Source organism: Chelmon rostratus, chromosome 21 (assembly GCF_017976325.1).
Source record: "Chelmon rostratus isolate fCheRos1 chromosome 21, fCheRos1.pri, whole genome shotgun sequence".
Classification (NCBI taxonomy): Eukaryota; Metazoa; Chordata; class Actinopteri; order Chaetodontiformes; family Chaetodontidae; genus Chelmon; species Chelmon rostratus.
This window is the reverse complement of record NC_055678.1, coordinates 22,994,999-23,015,467: the sequence shown is the minus strand read 5'-3', so window position 1 is coordinate 23,015,467 and position 20,469 is coordinate 22,994,999. Positions and strand designations below refer to the sequence as shown.

Sequence of the window (20,469 nt, the reverse complement as noted above, 5' to 3'; positions counted from 1 at the left end):
GGGCTGGACTCTCCTCTCGGTTGCTCGTTAACTTCTACAGGGCCACAATTGAAAGCATCCTCTGCCTCAGTGTGACAGTGTGGTATGGCAGCTGCACGGCACAGGAGAGGAAACAACTGGCACGGGTGGTTAAAACTGCACAGGGCATCGTGGGCTGCCCCCTCCCTGACCTAGACTCTATATATGAAGGTCGGGTCAGAAAGAGGGCGAGATCCATCGCCACGGACCCCAGCCACCCGGGCCACAGACTGTTTGTACCTCTTCCATCAGGAAAGCGGTACAGGAACATCCGCACCACCACTAACAGACTGAGGGACAGCTTCTTCCCCAGAGCTGTTAGAGCTATCACCCCCAGCAGCCCCTCACTGCAGTGAGAGACTGTGTGAACTGTGAACACTGCACACCGCACTTTACACCTACACCTACACCTCTACCTCCACCTGCACCTTCTGTGTACTTGACTTTTATGTACACACATATACTATAATTATATACATTTTAGTATATCAGCACATTTCAGTTTCATTGGCATATTTTATTCTGTCGGAACATTTCACTGTGTATATTTTATATTTTATTCTGCTTGTATATTTTATTCTGTTTGCACATTTCACTTCCATATTTTATTGTTTATTGTTTAGTATATTTTATTGCCTAAGTATATTTTCATTCTGTTATATTTTTAATTGCTTCACGCATATTTTTTTTATTGCATGTTGGTTTATTTTATTTTATTGTAGTTATCTTAATTTTATTCACTCTTTCTAGTCTTATCTTTCTTACCATCTAACATGGGGGTTGCAATGAAAATTTCATTGACATGTGCAATGACAATAAAGACTCTTGAATCTTGAATCTTGAATTAACCTGTCTGTATCAACAGGCAACATACCACAGTCCTTTACAGTAGCTGCAATAAAATCTCTTCTCAAAAGGCCTACTCTTGATCCAGGGGTTTTAGCCAACTATAGACCTATATCTAACCTACCCTTTCTCTCGAAAATCCTTGAGAAAACAGTTGCTAGTAACCTGTTACTTACTTTTTGACAAAGTTTACACTTTGGCTGGCTCAGGCTTGCCGTGGACCAGTCCCTGGTTATGCTGCCATAGGATTAGGCTGCTGGGGGACTTCCAATGACACAGAAAGCTCCTCTATTCGTCTCTCCCTCTCCATCTTCCAATTGCATCAGACAAAGGACTTGTCTCTGTACTAGTCCTACTAGATCTTATTGCTGCATTTGATACCATTTACCATGGTATCCTCTTACAGAGACTGGAAGACTTCATTGGCATTAAGGGAACTGCATTAAGATGGTTTAAATCCTACTTTTCAGAACAATTTCAGTTTGTACAGGTTAATGATGACTCCTCTGTGTTCACTAAAGCAAGTCACAGAGTTCAACGAGGTTCTGTTATCAGTATGTATAGTATTCCTGTCCTACCAAGGCATATTACTAACTTGGCTGGTTTGCCGCAAATAACTAAGAGAAAAAAATGCCATAAAAATACACTGCCAAAAATTCTATAAAATTACAGTTTACACAATTGCACATGGGTAGAAACTGCACATGGTAGGTACAGATAGTGACTACAGCATTTATGCTACACAGTTATATATACTTCACAGAAGACTACCAGTATGTATTGATAGATCGAGTTCTTAATGAGAGTGAAAAAAAGTAATATTGCACAAGTGCAAAAACAGTTTAAATATGGTCCCAGTGCTAAATTAAGAATTAAGAATGAGTTTGCTTTACCAGCACAGAACTTCTTAAAAATTTTAAAAATAAAATTCAAATTAGACACTTTATACAAAGTCAGTTTAGTCAATTTCCTGCCCTGCCACCAAAACATTTCCTTGATTTACTCCTAGAAACAAATCAGAGGTTAAGGGAACAATGTCCAGGCTTTTCACAGCTATATTTGAAATGGAAGACTGACTGTGGAAGAATGATAAAAGGAAATTGGGAAAATGATTTGGAAACCAACAAATCAGAACATCAGTGGTCTAAATACTTAGAAGTATTCACTCAAGGCACAAGGCATGGCCTTATTCAATTTAAGATTGTACACCAGCTCTGTGGGACTCCATCTTCAAGTCAAGTATCAAATTTTCACATTCCAGCCTTGAAAAAAACAAAGTGCTCTTTGACATGCCCTGCTTACTCTGCTGGTGTGTACGTATGCTTCAGTGTTGGGCATTATCTGACCAGCATCAAACTAAGAGCCAAAGAATGAAGCCATATGTTGGAGTTAGCTGTGTGTGCATACCGCTGAAGTCAAAGAAGTAGGAGAGTCTGTTGGCCAACATGGCGCGCTGGCAGCCAGTCATGCTGTAGCCAAGCAGCTCCTCTGGATCTCGACTGAACGCCTCGCCAGCCTCCGAGCCACTCACCCCGATGTAGACACCCGTCTTACTGCCGCGCAGTGTGGTCGGGTTCAGTCCTGCACCACAACATTTTGTTGTTTATAAGCCATTCACAGTATTTTATCAGGTAGCCTCAGCTCTTTTCAAACAAAACCACACTAAATCAGAGAGTTTAAAAAAAACATTGTTTTTTACTGTATTCCTTTCCCACCATTTCTACCCACTTTCACTCATATTACTGTCCACTACTGATTTGCAGTGCTGAGGCTTTTCAACCCGCTTCCTCACCTCCGTCTACAATTGCCTCATAGGCAATCTCAAGCATGAGACGGAGCTGGGGGTCCATGGTGTTGGCTTGTTTGGGGTGGACTCCGAAGAAGGCCGCATCGAAGTGGCTGATGTCCTTCAGTTTACCATTTCTTTTTGGCAGACCATACAGACCTGGAAAAAAGCAAGAGCAGATAAAAGTAATTTTAAAAAGAATTCTTTACACAGGAAGTGGTCATGGACACATAGCAAGTACAGAGAGTATGTATCACATATGAGAAAACATCATGAAATCATCAAACACTAGTTCCTGAGATTTAGACAGAAAATAGGGTGCTAGCAGGTACAGGTGATCTTCAATTAATGTTGTTACAATACATGTAGAATTTTAATATCAATGAATGAAAATGATATCCATTTTGAGGAAGAGTTTCATCACCAATAGAAGACTGTTCACTCATGAAATCCCACACAATGAAGCAAAAGAAAACAAGCGTATCTCCATTGTCCACAATGTCAGGGGTGAGTTATACATGCACTGCTTACACCTAAATGATTAATATAAATTTGGCAGAGCAGCTGTGTATAGGATAATGTAGCAGGAATAGTAATAACAAGCAGTAGTTTTCTTTACTTTGATGAACTGAAAAAACATAAAATCTTCAACACATGGGCGCCTGGTTGTGTTTTAAAATGGTGGAGTACACTTGGAAACAAGCATAATTAGCAAAGAGCTCTGGGGTGTCCTCCCTAAGTTTGATTTGAAACAAATTTCCTGCATTTCTACACCACCTAACTTCTTGGATTAAGCCAGAAAGAGCCATCTGCATTAAACTAACAAACCCGAGTTAAGTTACATTGAGGGTTCTATGAAAACCAAGTTGCAGGGATGGCATTGAAGGTTCTTTTTTTTTTAAACTTTGGTTTTTATTTGATTTTTTGCATCCAAATACAATGTCATCCATGCATAAAAACAGAAACCAACAACATGGAAGTATAGTTATAGTAATTATAAAACAAAAATAATAATAATAATGAGAATAAAATAAAACAGCTTATGGGTCCTTTCATTCATTCTTTCATAAATGCAAACAATCAAGTCTGTCAAATTATCCTTCAGTCAATGGTATCATCTTCCTTCTTGTACCAAAACCATTTCTCCCATTTCTTTTCGAATTGTTCCTCTCGCATTTTCAAAATGTGTGATAACTTTTCCATGCCATGAATCTCTTCCACGATACTAAGCCACTGCTCTGAAGTTGGGGGGTCTACCTTATACCATGCTCTTGTAATTGCTTTTCGGCTGGCTGCAAGTAGTACTTTAAGCAGATATGTATCTTCTCCTTGAACCTCATCCTGTGGTACATATCCCAAATACAGCACCAAAGGTGTTTTTTGTATATCATATCTCAATATTTTTTTTAATGCACTCCACATTCCCTCCCAATACTCCTCTATTTTTTGGCATTTCCAGAACACATGTGCATGGTCTGCCTCTGCCTGACCGCATAGCCTCCAACATAAGCTTTTATCTGGTGTATATCTCCCAGTCATCTTTGGTGTTATGAAAAACCTTCTAATGTTCTTCCACCCAAATTCTCGCCATATTCTTGAACCTGTAGCTGATTGTTGAGCTTTGCACACATTCTCCCAGTTCTCTTCCGTTATTTCTATGCCCAGCTCTTTTTCCCATTTTTCTTTTATATATATAGTTGAATTACCCCCGCTGGCACCAATAGCTTGGTATAGAGCAGAGATAACTCTACATGTTCTTCCTTCGTATGCATTTATGATTATTTTAATGATCCCATTTTGTTCTCTGGGTTCCTTTACTTTAATTTCTTTTAAATAATAATCCCTTACCTGAAAATATCTAAAAAGTTCCCTTGCCTCCAACCCAAAATTTTCCCTTAAAGCTTGAAAGCTCTGCATTTGGCCTCTCTCAACAAGTGTGCATATAGCTGTAATACCCCTTTGTGCCCACCTCTCAAAGCCCTGATCACTTATCCCTGGTTTAAATCTCTTATCATGGGATATCCACCTCAGAATCTTTGTTTCAGCCTGTAATGCATATTTTTTTATTACCAAATGCCAAATCTCCAATGTGAATTTACTTATTGAGCCCAACAGTACTTCTTCTTGCTTGAATAGTTCCCTATTAGTTATTAATATTTGAAGTGGGCTAGCCCTTTCTTTCATCTCTATGTCTTTCCATCTGGCTATGTAGTTTCCATTGCACCAGCAATATACTGCCCTGAGTTGTGCTGCATAGAAGTAGTCCTGCAGTTTTGGTACTGCCATGCCCCCCTTGTCTTTAGGGAGCTGCATGGTGCGGTATCTAACCCGTGGCCTCCTACCCGCCCAAATGAACCTGGCAATCCATCTATCCCACTCTATAAACTGTTTCTGTGGAATCATTACTGGCAAAGTTTGGAACAGGTACAGTAGTCTCGGTAATACATTCATCTTGATTATTTCTATCCTTGAACTAAGATCCAACTGTAACATTGACCATTTACCTATGTCTCGTCTGAGTTCCTCATTAATCCGAATGTAATTTGCTGTATACAACTTCTCCACTCCCTTTGTGATGTTCACTCCCAAATATTTAATTGTTTCTGAATTCCATTTAATTTTGTATTTATCTTTTAATTCTGGTGTTGGGGCATAATTGATGGACAATATCTGCGTTTTATTAACATTAAGTTTGTATCCTGAATAATATCCATATTCCTCCAGTTGATTCATCAGTGCAGGGAAAGACCTATTGGGTTGTTCCAAATAGGCCACCACATCATCTGCAAACAGTCCTATCTTGTGTTCCCTACCTTTTACCTCGACCCCTCTGATGTCCTGGTTTTGCCTAATTGCCTGTGCTAATGGCTCTATGAAGATAGCAAAGAGGGCTGGGGAGAGACTGCACCCTTGTCTCGTAGACCTTCCCAGGTAGAAGGTTTTTGTGAGACTACCATTCACCTTAATTCTAGCAGATGGTTCTTGATATCATGCTTTAATACATCTGACAGATTTCTTATTAAAACCAAATCTTTCTAACACCATATATAAATAAGTCCAATTTACACTGTCAAAAGCTTTCTCTGCGTCTACACTAACTAGAATGGCACCTTTTTTTGTATGTTGGGTCTCTTCTACAATGTGCATCATCCTCCTGATATTGTCCTGTGTCTGTCTTCCTTTAATAAAGCCAGTCTGGTCTTCATCTATAATATCAGTCATGAATGTCTCAAACCTTTTAGAGATTATTGAGGTGTACATCTTGTAGTCTACATTTAGGACTGAAATTGGTCTATAGCTACTGCATTGCTCTTTATCCTTACCCTCTTTTGGTATAGTTGTGATGATGGCCTCCTTCCATGAAGGTGGGATCTTCCCTTCTTTAATTGTGTATCTAAATGAGGCCAGCAATATTGGGGTTAATTCTTGTCTAAATGTTTTATAAAATTCTGATGGGAATCCATCACTCCCGGGAGATTTACTATTCTTCATCCTAGAATTTGCCCCTTCCACTTCTTCCTCTGTGATTTCTGCAGTCAATAGTTTATTTTGCTCCACTCCTACTGAAGGTAGATCCAGCCCATCTAGAAAGTTTCTCATTTTTTGTTCACCTGCCATTGCTGGTTGTGTATATAAATTTTGATAATAATCCCTAAATACTCTTTCTATTCCACCTGGTTCAGTTATCAAGTCATTCGTTTGGGGGTCTCTAATTTTGTATATTGTGTTCAATGCTTGTTGTTTCCTTATACGCCTAGCCAGTAATCTGCTGGCTTTAGCGCCTCCCTCATAGTAAGTTTGTTTAATAAATCTTGCCTTCTTTTCCACTTCTGTCAACAATATATTATCAATTTTTGTCTTTGTCTCTTTCAGTTGTCTAAGTACCTCTGAATCACCTTTAGCCTTGTATTTTTTCTCTAAATCTTTTAAGCGACCAATTTGTGTCTGATAATGTGCTAATCTGGCCGTTTTACGACCTGTTGTATATGCCATTAACTTCCCCCTAATAACTGCTTTGAGCGCATCCCAAAGAATGGTTGGATCTACTTCGCCATTGTCATTATCCTCTATATACCTTTTAATATCCTCTTTTGTCATTTTCACTACATTTTTATCGTTCAGTACCCCAACGTTCATCCTCCACACTGTGGTCCTCCTTCTTGTATTTAATTTTATTGTCAGGTAAAGTGCGTTATGGTCTGATAAATCTGCTACCCCTATCGTACAGTCCTCCACCCTATATACATCTCCCTTTGTTATAAAGAAATAGTCCAGTCTTGAATACATTTGGTGTGGGTCTGAAAAGTGTGTATAGTCCCTCTCCAGAGGATGCATGTCTCTCCAGACATCTATTAGTCCCAAATCAGACAGTTGCATACTCATATATCTATTAAGCCATGTCCTATTCTTTTTTGTGCTTGTTGTATCTAGATTATAGTTTAACACCATATTAAAGTCCCCTCCACATATTAAGATCCCCTCTAGTTCTACAGTAATGAGGTCAAATAATGTCTTAAAGAAGGCTTTTTTGCTATCTGGAGGTGCATACACATTGATAAGTGTCACTCTTTGTCCCTCCAGTTTACCCTTTACCATTATATACCTTCCCTCCTTATCACATTTTTCCTGTTCAAGTTCAAATTTGGTTGAATTTGTTATTAATATGGCTACACCTCTTCTATTATTGTGTTTGTGGTAAGTGCTATAAAATGTATTATGATATCCATATCTCCTCAATTTCTCATGTTCTTCTGTGGACAAATGTGTCTCCTGCAGAAAAATCACCTGGCTTTTTTCTTTTCTGAATTTAGCCATAACCTTTCCCCTCTTAATTGGACTACTCAGCCCATTCACATTCAATGATACCACTTTAACACCCTCATGTTGCATTATACCTCAGTTCCCCAATGCACTTTCATTACCCATAAGCTAAACTCAAATACAAAAAACACACCAGCAACAGCTGTTCTAACTATATAACAATAAACAAAAAAGTGAGCCTCCATGGTAAATTGGGGGTCTTTATCTCTCCCCATTTCCCCTGTTGGTGGGGTGAGGGGAAATCCTCTCTTCAGAGGGCCCCCCTTAGCGATGGAAAACTCCCCAGACTGAAGTCCTCCGTTCACGCTAAAAGTGTCCAACTTATAAAAACCATCACTCCCGGTCTTATAGAATATGTTTTTTCCCCTCCAAAGCCAAACAAAAAGTTATGTTTCGGGATATTTAAAATCTCACTGAGGTAAATAATAATTATTCTAGAGGCTACACAATTACCAATTAGGACCTACTCGCCATTCAGTTCAACTTTGGCACAACAAAGCAGGTATAACCCATCCTTAACCTGAGTAGGAAAAAAAGAGCTACTTACATAACTTTCAAAAAATAACAGTCAGCAGTCAAACAGAGTGGGTTGTCTGATAGTTTTAGAAATCCAGAGAGTATAACAAAAGTTCGTGGCTGTCCAATGAAATTTCTTCTCTTCTCGACTCAAGTACTCCAGGAAAACCGTCTCAGTTGCTTCCTTGCTCTCTCAGCTATACCTGTCCCTTCGTCTCCTACCCTGCGCCACTTGAACGCTGCTTCGAGCTGCTGTTCCGGCAACGTCGGCTGTTCCTCTACCAGACCGTCCACCTGTAATCCCTTTTCTTTCATCGCGTGCGCTGCGTCTTGCGGGCTGTCGTATGTCTGGACTCCCTCTCGCCAGTGGATCTTCAGCACCATTCGCGGAGACTGGAACCGAATCCCCCCCTCCTTTAACACTCGCTTCAGTCCCGCGTAGTCACGGCGCTTTGCGGCCACCTCCGCTGGATAGTCATGGTCAAAAGTCACTCTCTTTCCCCCAATCTCGATTTTGGTCTTCCATGCTTTGTTGAGAATGTCCTCTTTCTGTTGGAATTGCAAGAAGTTGACAATGATCGCTCTAGGATTTTTGTTTCGGGCAGATCTGGGTGCCATCACTCTGTGGGCGCGTTGTATTTGTAAACCAGCATCTTCCGTAATTTTAAGCTCCTCGCGGAGCAAGCGTTCAATGAACTCGTGTGTCGAATCTTTCTCTGTGCCCTCTGGCACTCCCCAAATTCTTATATTATTTCTTCTCGATCTCCATTCTAAATCTGTCAGTCTCTCCTGTAGCTTCCTTTGCTGTTTGAGAGAGGTGGCGAAAATTTCTTTCAAATCTGCATTCCACTCCTCGGTTTCCACCACGCGATCTTGTATGTCTTTAATGTCCCTGCCTTGCGCCTCCATTCCCCTGTCAATGGTTTCGAATCGTTTGCCTATTTCCTCCTTAAAAGTGGCAAGTTCTTGTCGAAGCATACTTCCCACATTTTGAATGCTCTCTCGAATGTCCTTCATTTCTTTTCGATTCTCCTCCCTGTTGGACCCTATTTGCTTAGCCACGCTGTCGAAGCCAGCCTTCATGCTAGCTAGCATGTCGTCAATATTTGTCCTGTCTTCGACGTCGTCTTCCTGTTTATCTCCCATTTTTCCTCGCTCTTTTTGTTTCTTGTCCGCTTCTTTCTTAGTCTTATTCATCCCCTCTTTGGTTGTTGACTTGAATTTTCGGCTTTTAAAAGTATAACCACTTCAGCGACCGGGAGCTTCTGATTTCACGTCTAGTCAGCCATTTGCCAAACCGGAAACCGGCATTGAAGGTTCAATGATGACAAATTAGAAAGTAACATAATAAGTTCAAAACACAAATCACAAAAAACACCTTTGTGGCTACTTTATTTTCCAGAAGTAACCAATGAGGCCATCACGGGGTATAGAAAAATACAAAATACAAAATACAAAATAAAGATCGGCTATATACACTCACCGGCCACTTTATTAGGTACACCTGTCCAACTGCTTGTTAACACAAATTTCTAATGCCAATCACATGGCAGCAACTCAATGCATTTAGGCATGTAGACATGGTTAAGACAATCTGCTGCAGTTCAAACCAAGCATCAGAATGGGGAAGAAAGGGGATTTAAGTGACTTTAAATGTGGCATGGTTGTTGGTGCCAGACAGGCTGCTCTGAGTATTTCAGAAACTGCTGATCTACTAGGATTTTCACACACAACCATCTCTAGGGTTTACAGAGAATGGCCTGAAAAGGGGAACTATCTAGTGAGCGGCAGTTCTGTGGGGGAAATGCCTTGTTGATGCCAGAGGTCAGAGGAGAATGGCCAGACTGGTTGGAGCTGATAGAAAGGCAACAGTAACTCAAATAACCACTCGTTACAAGCGAGGTATGCAGAAGAGCATCGCTGAATGCACAACACGTCGAACCTTGAGGCAAATGGGCTACAGCAGCAGAAGACCACACCGCGTGCCACTCCTGTCAGCTAAGAACGGGAAGCTGAGGCTACAATTTCCACAGGCTCACCAAAATTGGACAATAGAAGATGGGAAAAACGTTGCCTGGTCTGATGAGTCTCGATTTCTGCTGCGACATTCAGATGGTAGGGTTAGCGTCAACAAAATGAAAAGCATGGATCCATCCTGCCTTGTATCAATGGTTCAGGCTGGTGGTGGTGGTATAATGGTGTGGGGAATATTTTCTGGCACACTACCAAATGAGCATCGTTTCAATGCCACAGCCTACCTGAGTATTGTTGCTGACCATGTCCATCCCTTTATGACCACAGTGTACCCATCTTCTGATGGCTACTTCCAGCAGGATAACGCACCATGTCATAAAGCTCGAATCATCTCAGATTGGTTTCTTGAACATGACAATGAGTTCACTGTACTCAAATGGCCTCCACAGTCACCAGATATCAATCCAATAGAGCACTTTGGGATGTGGTGGAAAGGGAGATTCGCATCATGGATGTGCAGCCGGCAAATCTGCAGCAACTGCGTGATGCTATCATGTCAATATGGACCAAACTCTCTGAGGAATGTTTCCAGTACCTTGTTGAATCTATGCCACGAAGGATTAAGGCAGTTCTGAAGGCAAAAGGGGGTCCAACCTGGTACTAGCAAGGTGTACCTAATAAAGTGGCCGGTGAGTGCATATTTACATATATTACAAGCAGCAGGTAATGGCAGTTGGGAAAAAATAGCAACAGAAATAGAGAAATACAAAATACAAAATGAAAGCTGACTATATATAGTATATGTAATGACCATGATTGATGTCAACACCCCCGTCTCATCCAGGTCCAGCAGATCACTACGTAGAAAAAAGCAGATGCCATGAGTCTTTGGAGTATGTAGCAGCACAGGCGGAGATGACTTTGGCCCCTCTTGCACAGGACATCTGTGTTGTTAGTCCAGTTCAGTTTGTGGTTGAGGTGAACACCCAGGTAGTTGTACTCACCAACCATCTCAATGTCCAAACCCTGAATGCTCACCGGTGTAGTCTGTGGCACCCTCCTGCAGAAGTCTATCACCATCTCCTTTGTCTGGCTGTCATGTGCAGGTGGTTCAGTTCAAACACAACCCTCACAGGGTTCTCCAGGTGGGAAAAAGATTGGTGGAGCAGGTAGATGACAGCGTCTTCCACACCAATGCCTGGTCGACAAGCGAACTGTAGAGGCTCCAGCTCACAGCTCACCAGATGATGGAGGTTGTTCAGTATGATCCTCTCCAAGGTCTTCATCAGGTTAGAAGTTAAGGCTACTGGTCTGAAGTGGTTGGGCTCTCTGGGGTGCACAGTCTTTGGGACTGTGAACACACAGGAAGTTTTCCACAGGGCTGGAACTCTCTGCAGACTGAGGCTCAGGTTAAAGATGTGCAGAAAGACCCACAGAGCTCATCTGCACAGTCCTTGCACAGTCTGGAGCTGATGCCATCAGGGCCTGAAGCCTTCCTGGCCCTAATCTTCCTTAGCTCCTTTCTCACCTGATCTGCTGTTATGGAGAGGCTGGGGGTAGGAATGGGGGGTGGCACCTGTCTCTGATGTGGAGTGTAGGGGGGTTATGTGGTGTGTTGAGGGAGCTACTGGTGTCAGGGATTCTCCAGGGGAGAAGGGTTGTGTGTGTGTGTGTGTGTGTGTGTATGGAGTGGTAAAGCCATCTGGTCTGGACTCTGATGGGTGGTGGAAGGAACAGAGGTAGAATCAGATCTGTTGAAAAACAGATTCAGTTCATCTGCCCATTCCTGATGTCCAGAGTCTGGGCCCTTCAGCTGACACTGCTGTGGCCTGAGATGGTTTTAAGGCCTCTCAGGAGCTCGCTGGTGTTGTTCCCCTGAAGGTGCTCCACCACCTTCCTCCTGTAACGGAATATCTAAAAACCCTCTTCTTTTCATTTAGCAGGGCTTTCCAGGGACACCCAGGGTTTGTTACATGGGAAACACCACACCTTCCTGGTAGGCACAGTGTGTTCCTCTCAGAAATTTATGAAGTTGGTAATGCAGGCTGTCAAACTGTCACTGTCCACCCAGTGAGGACTGCACAACACTGACCATCTTCTCACATAGTTGCTGGTTGTTGATTCACCAAAGGTATGTAGGGAGCAGATACAGAGTATCAGGGAGCAGATGAACCAGGTTGTGGTCAGAGCAGCCCAGCAGGAGGAGGGGTGAAGAACTGTTAACATCTGTAGTGTTCGCAGTAAGTCCATTGTTCTATTGTCTGTGGTGTGGCATTTAACATACTGGGTGAAGGTGGGGAGAGTGGAAGACAGGGAAGCATGATTGAAGTCTCCAGAGATGAGGAGGGCTAGGGAGGACAATGTCTGTAGATGTGAAACTACAGTGTGTAGGAGCTTGCACACTCCTGCAGCATCAGCTGACGGGGGGACGTATGCCGTTACTAAGATGACAAGCGAGAATGCTACATGCTACAGCTTTAATTAAACTTCAAATTATTTCCCAGCTATTAGCTCGTTCAGCAAAAAACTTGCCTGCAGAACACCCTGTCCTTGTCAGAATGTAGTCTTGTGAAAGCTGCTTGTGTGCACCCAAACTCCACTGAAGAATATTAACTTTATCCAAGCGCATTTGTCCTTGCAGCTCATCCAGTTTAGTATGTCTGTAGCTGTAATTGCCCTCAAGATTAGCCTTTTCCATCACTGCGAGTGCATCCCCACAAACTAATTTAGATCTGATGTCCATCTCTCTCTCTCTCTCAAAGTGCAACACTCCATCTACTTAGGTTTTGTTGACAGGCACCATAATGCATTGATGTGATATTAGCTGCTCCATGTGTTGTGTTCAGGGACTGCTCAAAAAACGTATTAATCTACCCTTTCATGTTATTTCATTTGTCACTGGAAAAAGTAACAATAAGTAAAAGTAGCGGGAAATATACAAATATAATCCTGTTGGTGCCAATGGATAAAACGACAAGCATTTGCGATGTAGCTTTCATTTGTGAGAGCTGTCCAGTAGTCAGTGGTCAGAGATGACTGTCGCCCTGGCTGGCTTGACTTTTAGCTTCACCGTCATTTTCTCAAAATGTTTTTTCAATGTCTTAAGACACATTAGTTCTAAGTGGCATAATGTACTCAAGATCAAAGTACTGAACTAGTTCTTTAAATCCCTTACCACCTGGCAGAGAAATCACCAACATGGACAAATCCACTGGTAGCAGAGTGGAATATTTTACAAATGAAGAGCAAACTGTAATATTAGACAAACATGAAGAAGTTAAACTCACAATCTTGGCAAAAGCGACGCAGTTGCTAAATGCAACACTCCGTGTTGTAGGATGATACTGGTATACAAAAGCAGTGTCCCTCATAAATCTTTGCCCTGCAAGGAGACCCAAACGAAATCAGGATCTGTGCACAAAGCTCCACAGAATGTTCTAAGAATGGTGATGCCATTGTCCAACAGAACCGGAAAGGGCTTTTATATGTGTTGATCTCCCATCTCAAACATAACCTTGCATACAGCTGCAACCAGCTGTTCAACAAAAGATTGTTTCAGCGCATACAATAGCTTCTCCTAAAGCTGCAACATTTAACATTTGTTTTTGTTCACATTAAAAAAATCATACAAGATTTTAATATGTGAGTTTTGGGGGGTTGTTGTGAGAGAATGTGTAAATAGTTAAAGTGTGTGTGTGTGTGTGTGTGTGTGAATGGGTCAACGCAGACTTGTGTTGTGAAAGCGCTTTGAGTTGCCATCAGTCTAGAAAAGCGCTTCATAAATACAGTTCATTTACAATATAAGCTTGCAACCATCTGACTACTATCTCTGGGCTAAGAAAATACAGACAGACTCTCGAAGACCAACTAAAAGTGTATTTTACAAAATATTGAACTATTTCTTTAAAATAATATCCTGTATCTAATAATAAATGTATTTCTTGAGTCATGGAACATGGATGGGAAAATGTGAACACAGTGAACAGTGAAACGGTGAAACTGTAATCATTACAAATAATTACACATATTTTTTTTGTTCTTCTTTGTTGTTGCTTTTTCTGTTTCTCCTTTCAATTCTCCCCACTCTCCCATGATGCCTGGTGTGTGGTCTCAGCAGCATCAGCTGGCCCAGTCCAACCCTTTCAGTCTATGAATGTGAGCTTAAGATGGTTGCCAGGCACTGAGGGATGGATCTTTTATTCACAGAGAGGAAAAAAGTGTAAGCGAGAGAGGGAGGACTGGAAAGAGTGGACCAGCGGAGATAAAAGATAAGAAAAGATATCAAATCTAAAAGTAAAACTGGAGTAGGGTGGCATAATACAGAATGCCAAGTTTTGGGAAGTGCAGCTGCTAAATGCTTTTTCTCATTATATCTCTATGCCAAGTTGGGTGACCAACCAGCACTCACCAAAGCAATACTATGGAAATGGGTAAGGCCGTGTTCAGACCCAGTTTAGCCCTGTTGGCAAAAACACAGGCCCCTTATTTGTTTGAATGGGCCTAGTCCAAGCGGAGGGCGCCAATGCTAAGTGCTTCAAATAAAGAATGTAAGGATGTCGGGCAAAAAAGTTGAAGCTGGTTCAAAGTGGCATCATCCAGGAAGGCGCGGCATTGGCCAAATAGATTACTTTGCAACTGGAACGTTTACCTACTTTCTAAATAAAGTTTCCTACTGCACGGTCAAATGGTTTCTCTGGTCGGCCATCTGATATTTAAATGACAAAATCCACTGACTAAAAGAGCCTCAAATCACACACAGATCATCAGGCACAGTCCACCTGCTTACTGTCCTGACTTGTTTGCAAAATGGCTGACTGACCGTACTATTAGCAGCACAATGTTGGCCGTTTGAAATTAATAGAATATAGCTGGAGATCTAGCGCCAAAGTACTGGACAGATTAATACATTTTTTAATCAAGTAATAATTGCAGTTCAGGAAATAATTGTAGCATGTAACTCAAACTAAAAACACAATTTGTCATGTTTTTCGTAAATCCATTATTTATTAAGACAACAAGACATCACATTACATGGGGAACAACAGAACAACAGTATGTTAGATGTCCTGTGTTATGTTGGTTTGATGCTGGTTTATGCACGTGTCTGTGCATGTGTGTGTCCACATTCTGAACAGTAGGTGTATGGGGCAGATAGTTGAAAGAAAGAAAACTAAAGGAAAGAATAAGAACAGACGTAAGTTAAAAACTCTGTATGAGGGCCGTAATCATAAAGATTCCAAGTGCAACAAGTTGCTCTTAGTTACGACATTTTTAATTTTTTTTTACAATGATGTTTCTTACATGATACAATGTTTTCTAAAAATTTCGCCTGACAGTTCAGACTAGATCCTAGTAAAGATAAAGGTTATTTACAAAGCATCTTAGCACTTAAGAGAGCTCCTAAGGCTAAAAATTTCACCCAACCGGTCGAAGCAGATGGCCACCCACCCAGAGCCTGGTTCTGCTCGAGGTTTCTGCCTCCTAAAAGGAAGTTTTTCCTCACCACTGTCGCTAAGTGCTTGCTCATGAGGGAATTGTTGGGTGTGAATTAATGAAAATGCTACAGATTAGAATGCGCAGGAAAATGTTTGTGGTCAATATGCGCTCAGGAGCTGGAGTTGACTGCCACCTCGCTGCGTGGACCATCAACTATCTCACAGACAGACCACAGTATGTGCGGCTGCTGGGGCTATAGAAGCTCTGAGAGGGACAGAAAGAGACTGAACAGACTGGTCAGGAGAGCTGGCTCTGTCCTGGACTGCCACCACTGAGAACACAAGCGAGAGGAGGATGTTAGCCAAGCTGACATCTATAATTGACAACCCCTCTCAACCCCTTCATTCGAAATGGTAGGGTTTGTTGCTTCTTGAAGGAAATGTTAGAAGAGGCTGTTAAATCTAGTCTGTGGTTTAGGCCTCCACCTTCAGCACCCTCTAAATTTTCCACCCCCTACCCGAACAAGGGTCTGTATCCAATACCTACTTTCATCTTTTGACTCTACCTCTTTATTTTCTACCCCCTACCCGAACCAGGGTTTGTATTCCCACCCCGCTTTTTTGGTGCAGTTGGCGAGAGGCAGGTGTAGATGATGGTAGTGTGGCAATCGGCAGTTACATGTGGCATCTAGGCCTGTGGTAGCATTGTAGCAGCTAACAATAGCTAAAGCGGTGAGAGTATGATAGTATCTTAGCAGTTAGTATTAGTAGCTAGCAATTAACATTAACAGTATAGGTGAATCTAGCTTTAATGCCTTCTTCTGTTCCTCTTAGCAGGTAGCGGTTAGCACGTAACATTAGCTATATGGTAGCATCGGAACTGTATTGTCTTCTTCTGTTCTTCTTAGCAGTTAGCATTAGCATTAGTTAAATGGTAGCATCGGTACTGGCCACTACCTGGAGCATCTCTGGGTCAGTTGAACGTGGCAGTGCTGTTTGGATTGTGTAGGAGCAGTGTGAACTGGCACTAGGGGGGGTGACTCTGGGACGCCGGAGTTCACTGCCTAACCTCCTGGAGGTGTAGTGGGACTAAGTAGGCGAAACACTGTTGAAGGGAGGTTTCCACCTGATGACCCCCAGAGACGTGCTAGGAATCACTGCTCTTTGGCAGGTATAGAGGCAGATTAGAGCTCCAAGGTTCTTCACTGAGAATGAATCCTCTTTTTGAGCACAAGTATCTTGTGTTTAAATTAACATTATGAGGGACACTGCTTTTGTATACCAGTATCATCCTACAACACGGAGTGTTGCATTTAGCAACTGCGTCACTTTTGCCAAGATTATGAGACAGACAGAATGTTGACTGGACCTTCAGTAAATCCAAGGGGGAATAAAAAGTAAAGAAAAAAAGAGGTTCATCCCTTTCAGCCAATCACTCTTTGTACTGTACATCACAGCATTTTCCTGTTACAGTGATCATACATAAGAATAATACACAAGATAGCTGTGTCTTGATTGGGCTTCTGTGTTTAATATGAAAGTCATCACATTAATTACCTACTGTGAGAGTTTATGTAATAAAGGCACTCAAGTAATAAACAATAAACAGGCTGATGACCATAGTGACTTTCAGACATATCTTACATGTGCTTGAGATGGTGGAGTGAGAGAAAAAAAACGAGGTAGCGGTAAATGGGCTGTATTTAAAGAGCACTTTTCCAGTCTGACAACCACTAAAAGGGCAATTACAACATAGCCATAGCCATTCTTACGATGGTGGCTCAGCCTGCTCATTATGTCAACACTGACGGCATCTTTAGCAATTTGGGGTTCAGTATCTTGCCCTTGGATAATTCGACATGTAGACTGCCAAGGCCAGAGATCGAACCACCAACCTTCTAATAAGTGGATGGCCGGTCTACCTCCTGAGCCACAGCGACCCTACTACCCTCCTCATAGAGTAGTTTGGATGATTCACAGATAGTTTTCTGCCTCTAAAATGGATCAGACATGGTCTGTCATGTTTAATTAACCAGGTGAGCAGGGTAGAGCTTCCACTACACCAACAGATTGCTTGCTGAACTCTTCCTTCAGTGAGCGAATTTCATCCAGCATATTGCTGTTTGAAGGCTGGCTAGTGTGAGGTGCTTCCCGGTCCACATTAGCAACATTGCCAGTGTTGATTGTGGCAATGCTTGGATGCTTGTTGTACAGATTTAGGGTTTTTGGTGACATAGTTTTTGACGAAGCTTTTCCCGAACTTAAAAATAAAGTTGAGCCGTCAGTTGTTTTTCAAGTGTTTGTCAGAAAGTTAGCGACAAGCCAAATTAACTTCAATTTGTATACTCCACAACAGGAAGTCCTTTAGCTGCATTTAGTGTTTGTTTTTTTTTTGTGTGTGTTGGGAGGACTACATGGTAATAATCTTTACTGCATTTTCACCTGCAGTGACTCTACCACAAGCCAACATTATGGTGTATTTTTTCAGTCAACCAAATCAAACCTGTTGTTCTTTGTTCCACGCAGTACAGAAATACATTTCTGACCCTGACTAATCAATTAAATCCAGCTTTTTGAGGGGTCTCACCTGGTGTCCACCGCCGGTTGTCCTCTGTCACCATGTCCACACCATTGATGAGGTTTTCCCAGAATTCCTCCAGGTTGTTAGACTCAGGCAAACGGCCCGATATCCCTGCTATGACAATCTCATCCATGCTGAATTACTGTGAATTACAGAGAAAAAGGTTAACAATAAGAGTGATTTATTCTATACACACTATAATAAATGTGATTAGGGTTAAAAGGTAAGTTTTATTGTCATTATACAATCAAAATGCAATTGTAGCTCCATCCATACTACATACACAGTATATGTATGAAAAAATATACAGTACAATATTGACTGATTCCTTGAACCACCACCTTATTGTGGTGGAGGGGTCTGCGTACTTGAATTATCCTAGAAGCTATGTAGTCCGGCGGTTATTGCCCCTGGTAGGGTCTCCCAAGGCAAACAGGTCCTAGGTGACGGGTCAGACTAAGAGCGGTTCCAGAGCCCTCGATGACTCGATGAAATTAGACCGAGGAAGACTACATCACCCAGACTGGCGTTGCTGGGGCCCCACCCTGGAGCCAGGCCTGGGGTTGGAGCTCGTAGGAGAGTGCCTGGTGGCCGGGGCATTGCCCACAGGGCCCCGAAAGAGTAACGTGGACCTGCCCTCCAGTAGGCCTATCACCCGCAGGAGGGATCAGAAGGGGCCGATGTGATGGGATTTGGGTGGCAGATGTGGGCAGGGGCCCCGACGACCCAATCCATGGACTCTGAATCTGGCAATGGGGACATGGAATGTCACCTTGCTGGGGGGGAAGGTGCCCGAGCTAGTACTGGAGGTCGAGTGGTACCGGCTAGAGATGGTCAGGCTAGTAGAGATAGAGAGGCTGGACTCTCTTCTACTCTGGAGTTGCCCATGGTGAGATGGTGTGGGCTTGCTTATAGCTCCAAACCTTAGCCGCCATGTGTTGGAGTTTTCCCCGGTGAACGAGAGGGTTCCTGCCCTACACCTTCGGGTCAGGGACAGGAGCCTCACTGTTGTTTCGGCCTTTGGGCTGAGCAGCAGTGTAGAGTATCGCCCTTCTTTGAGTCTGTGGTGAGGGGCGCTGGAAAGTGCTCCGACTGGGGACTCCATCATTCTACTGGGGGACTTCAATGCTCACGTGGGCAGCAACAGAGTTACCTGAAAGAACGGCCTTCCTGATCTGAACCCAAGTGGTGTTCTGTTATTGGACTTCTGTGCTAGTCACAATTTGTCCATTACGGCCAAGGGCGTCCTGGTGCACGTGGCACCAGGACACCCTTGGCCGGAGGTCAATGATCGACTTCGTGGTCGTGTCATCTGACCTGTGGCTGTATGTCTTGGACACTCAGGTGAAGAGAGGGGCTGAGCTGTCAGCTGCCCTCTGTCAGAGGGGTTTTCAACCTGGACCTCTGGGAGAGCTTTGACCAGATTCCGAGGGAGGTTGGAGACATTGAGTCATGGACCATGATCTCCACCTCCATTGTTGACACAGCTGTTCGGAGCTGCGGCCGTAAGGTCTCTGGTGCGGCAATCCCCGAACCCGGTGGAGGACACGGGAAGTAAGGGATGCCGTCAAGCTGAAGAAGGAGTCCTATCAAGCTTGGTTGGTTTGTGGGACTCCTGAGGCAGCTGTCCCTCATGGTATTCTATGGGATGTGCTTTGGGAATGTGGAGTCCGGGGCCCTCTACTACGGGCTGTTTTGGTCTTTTTTTTTTTTTTTTTTTGATTTTATCCTGTTGGCTCCTTCGAAAAAGGACCAAGCAGCCGAGTGCGAAGTGTCTAGGATGAGAATCAGCACCTCCAAATCCGAGGCCATGGTTCTTGGCCGGAAAAAGGTGGTTTGCCCCCTCTGGGTTGGAGGAGAGCTCCTGCCTCAAGTGGAGGAGTTCAAGTATCTTGGAGTCTTGTTCACGAGTGAGGGAAGGCTGGAACGTGAGATTGACAGGCGGATCGGTGCGGTGGCAGCAGTAATGCAGTCGTTGTACTGGTCTGTTGTGGTGAAGAAGGAGCTGAGCCGAAAGGCAAAGCTCTCGATTTACCAGTCAATCTACGTTCCTACCCTCACCTATTGTCATGAACTTTGGGTCATGACCGAAAGAACGAGATACAAGCGGCTGAAATGAGTTTCCTCCGCAGGGTGGCGGGGCTCTCCCTTAGAGATAGGGTGAGGAGCTCTGTCACACGGGAGGAGGTCAGAGTAGAGCCGCTGCTCCTTCACGTCGAGAGGAGCCAGCTGAGGTGGCTAAGGCATCTATATCAGATGCCTCCTGGGCGCCTTCCTGGGAGAGTGTTCCAGGCATGCCCCACCAGGAAGAGGCCCCGGGGAAGACCCAGGACACGCTGGAGGGACTATGTCACTCGGCTTGCCTGGGAACGCCTTGGGGTCCTCCCGGAAGAGCTGGAGGAAGTGTCTGGGGAGAGGGAAGTCCGGGCATCCCTGCATAGACTGCTGCCCCTGCGACCCAGCTCCGGATAAGCGGAAGAAGATGAGGATGA

General features: G+C 43.3%; 1 protein-coding gene across 1 annotated transcript in view; it reads right to left on the bottom strand.

Moving 5' to 3' along the window:
* Window positions 1-20,469, bottom strand: part of fasn (fatty acid synthase) — a 73,420-nt gene that overhangs the window by 46,058 nt on the left and 6,893 nt on the right. Inside the window, exons 2-4 of the mRNA XM_041962330.1 lie at window positions 17,984-18,119; window positions 2,657-2,809; window positions 2,272-2,445 (exon numbers count right to left, since the gene is read on the bottom strand). Coding sequence (XP_041818264.1) covers window positions 2,272-2,445; window positions 2,657-2,809; window positions 17,984-18,110 — 454 coding nt within the window. The 5' untranslated portion in view covers window positions 18,111-18,119. The remainder of the gene's footprint in view (window positions 1-2,271; window positions 2,446-2,656; window positions 2,810-17,983; window positions 18,120-20,469) is intronic.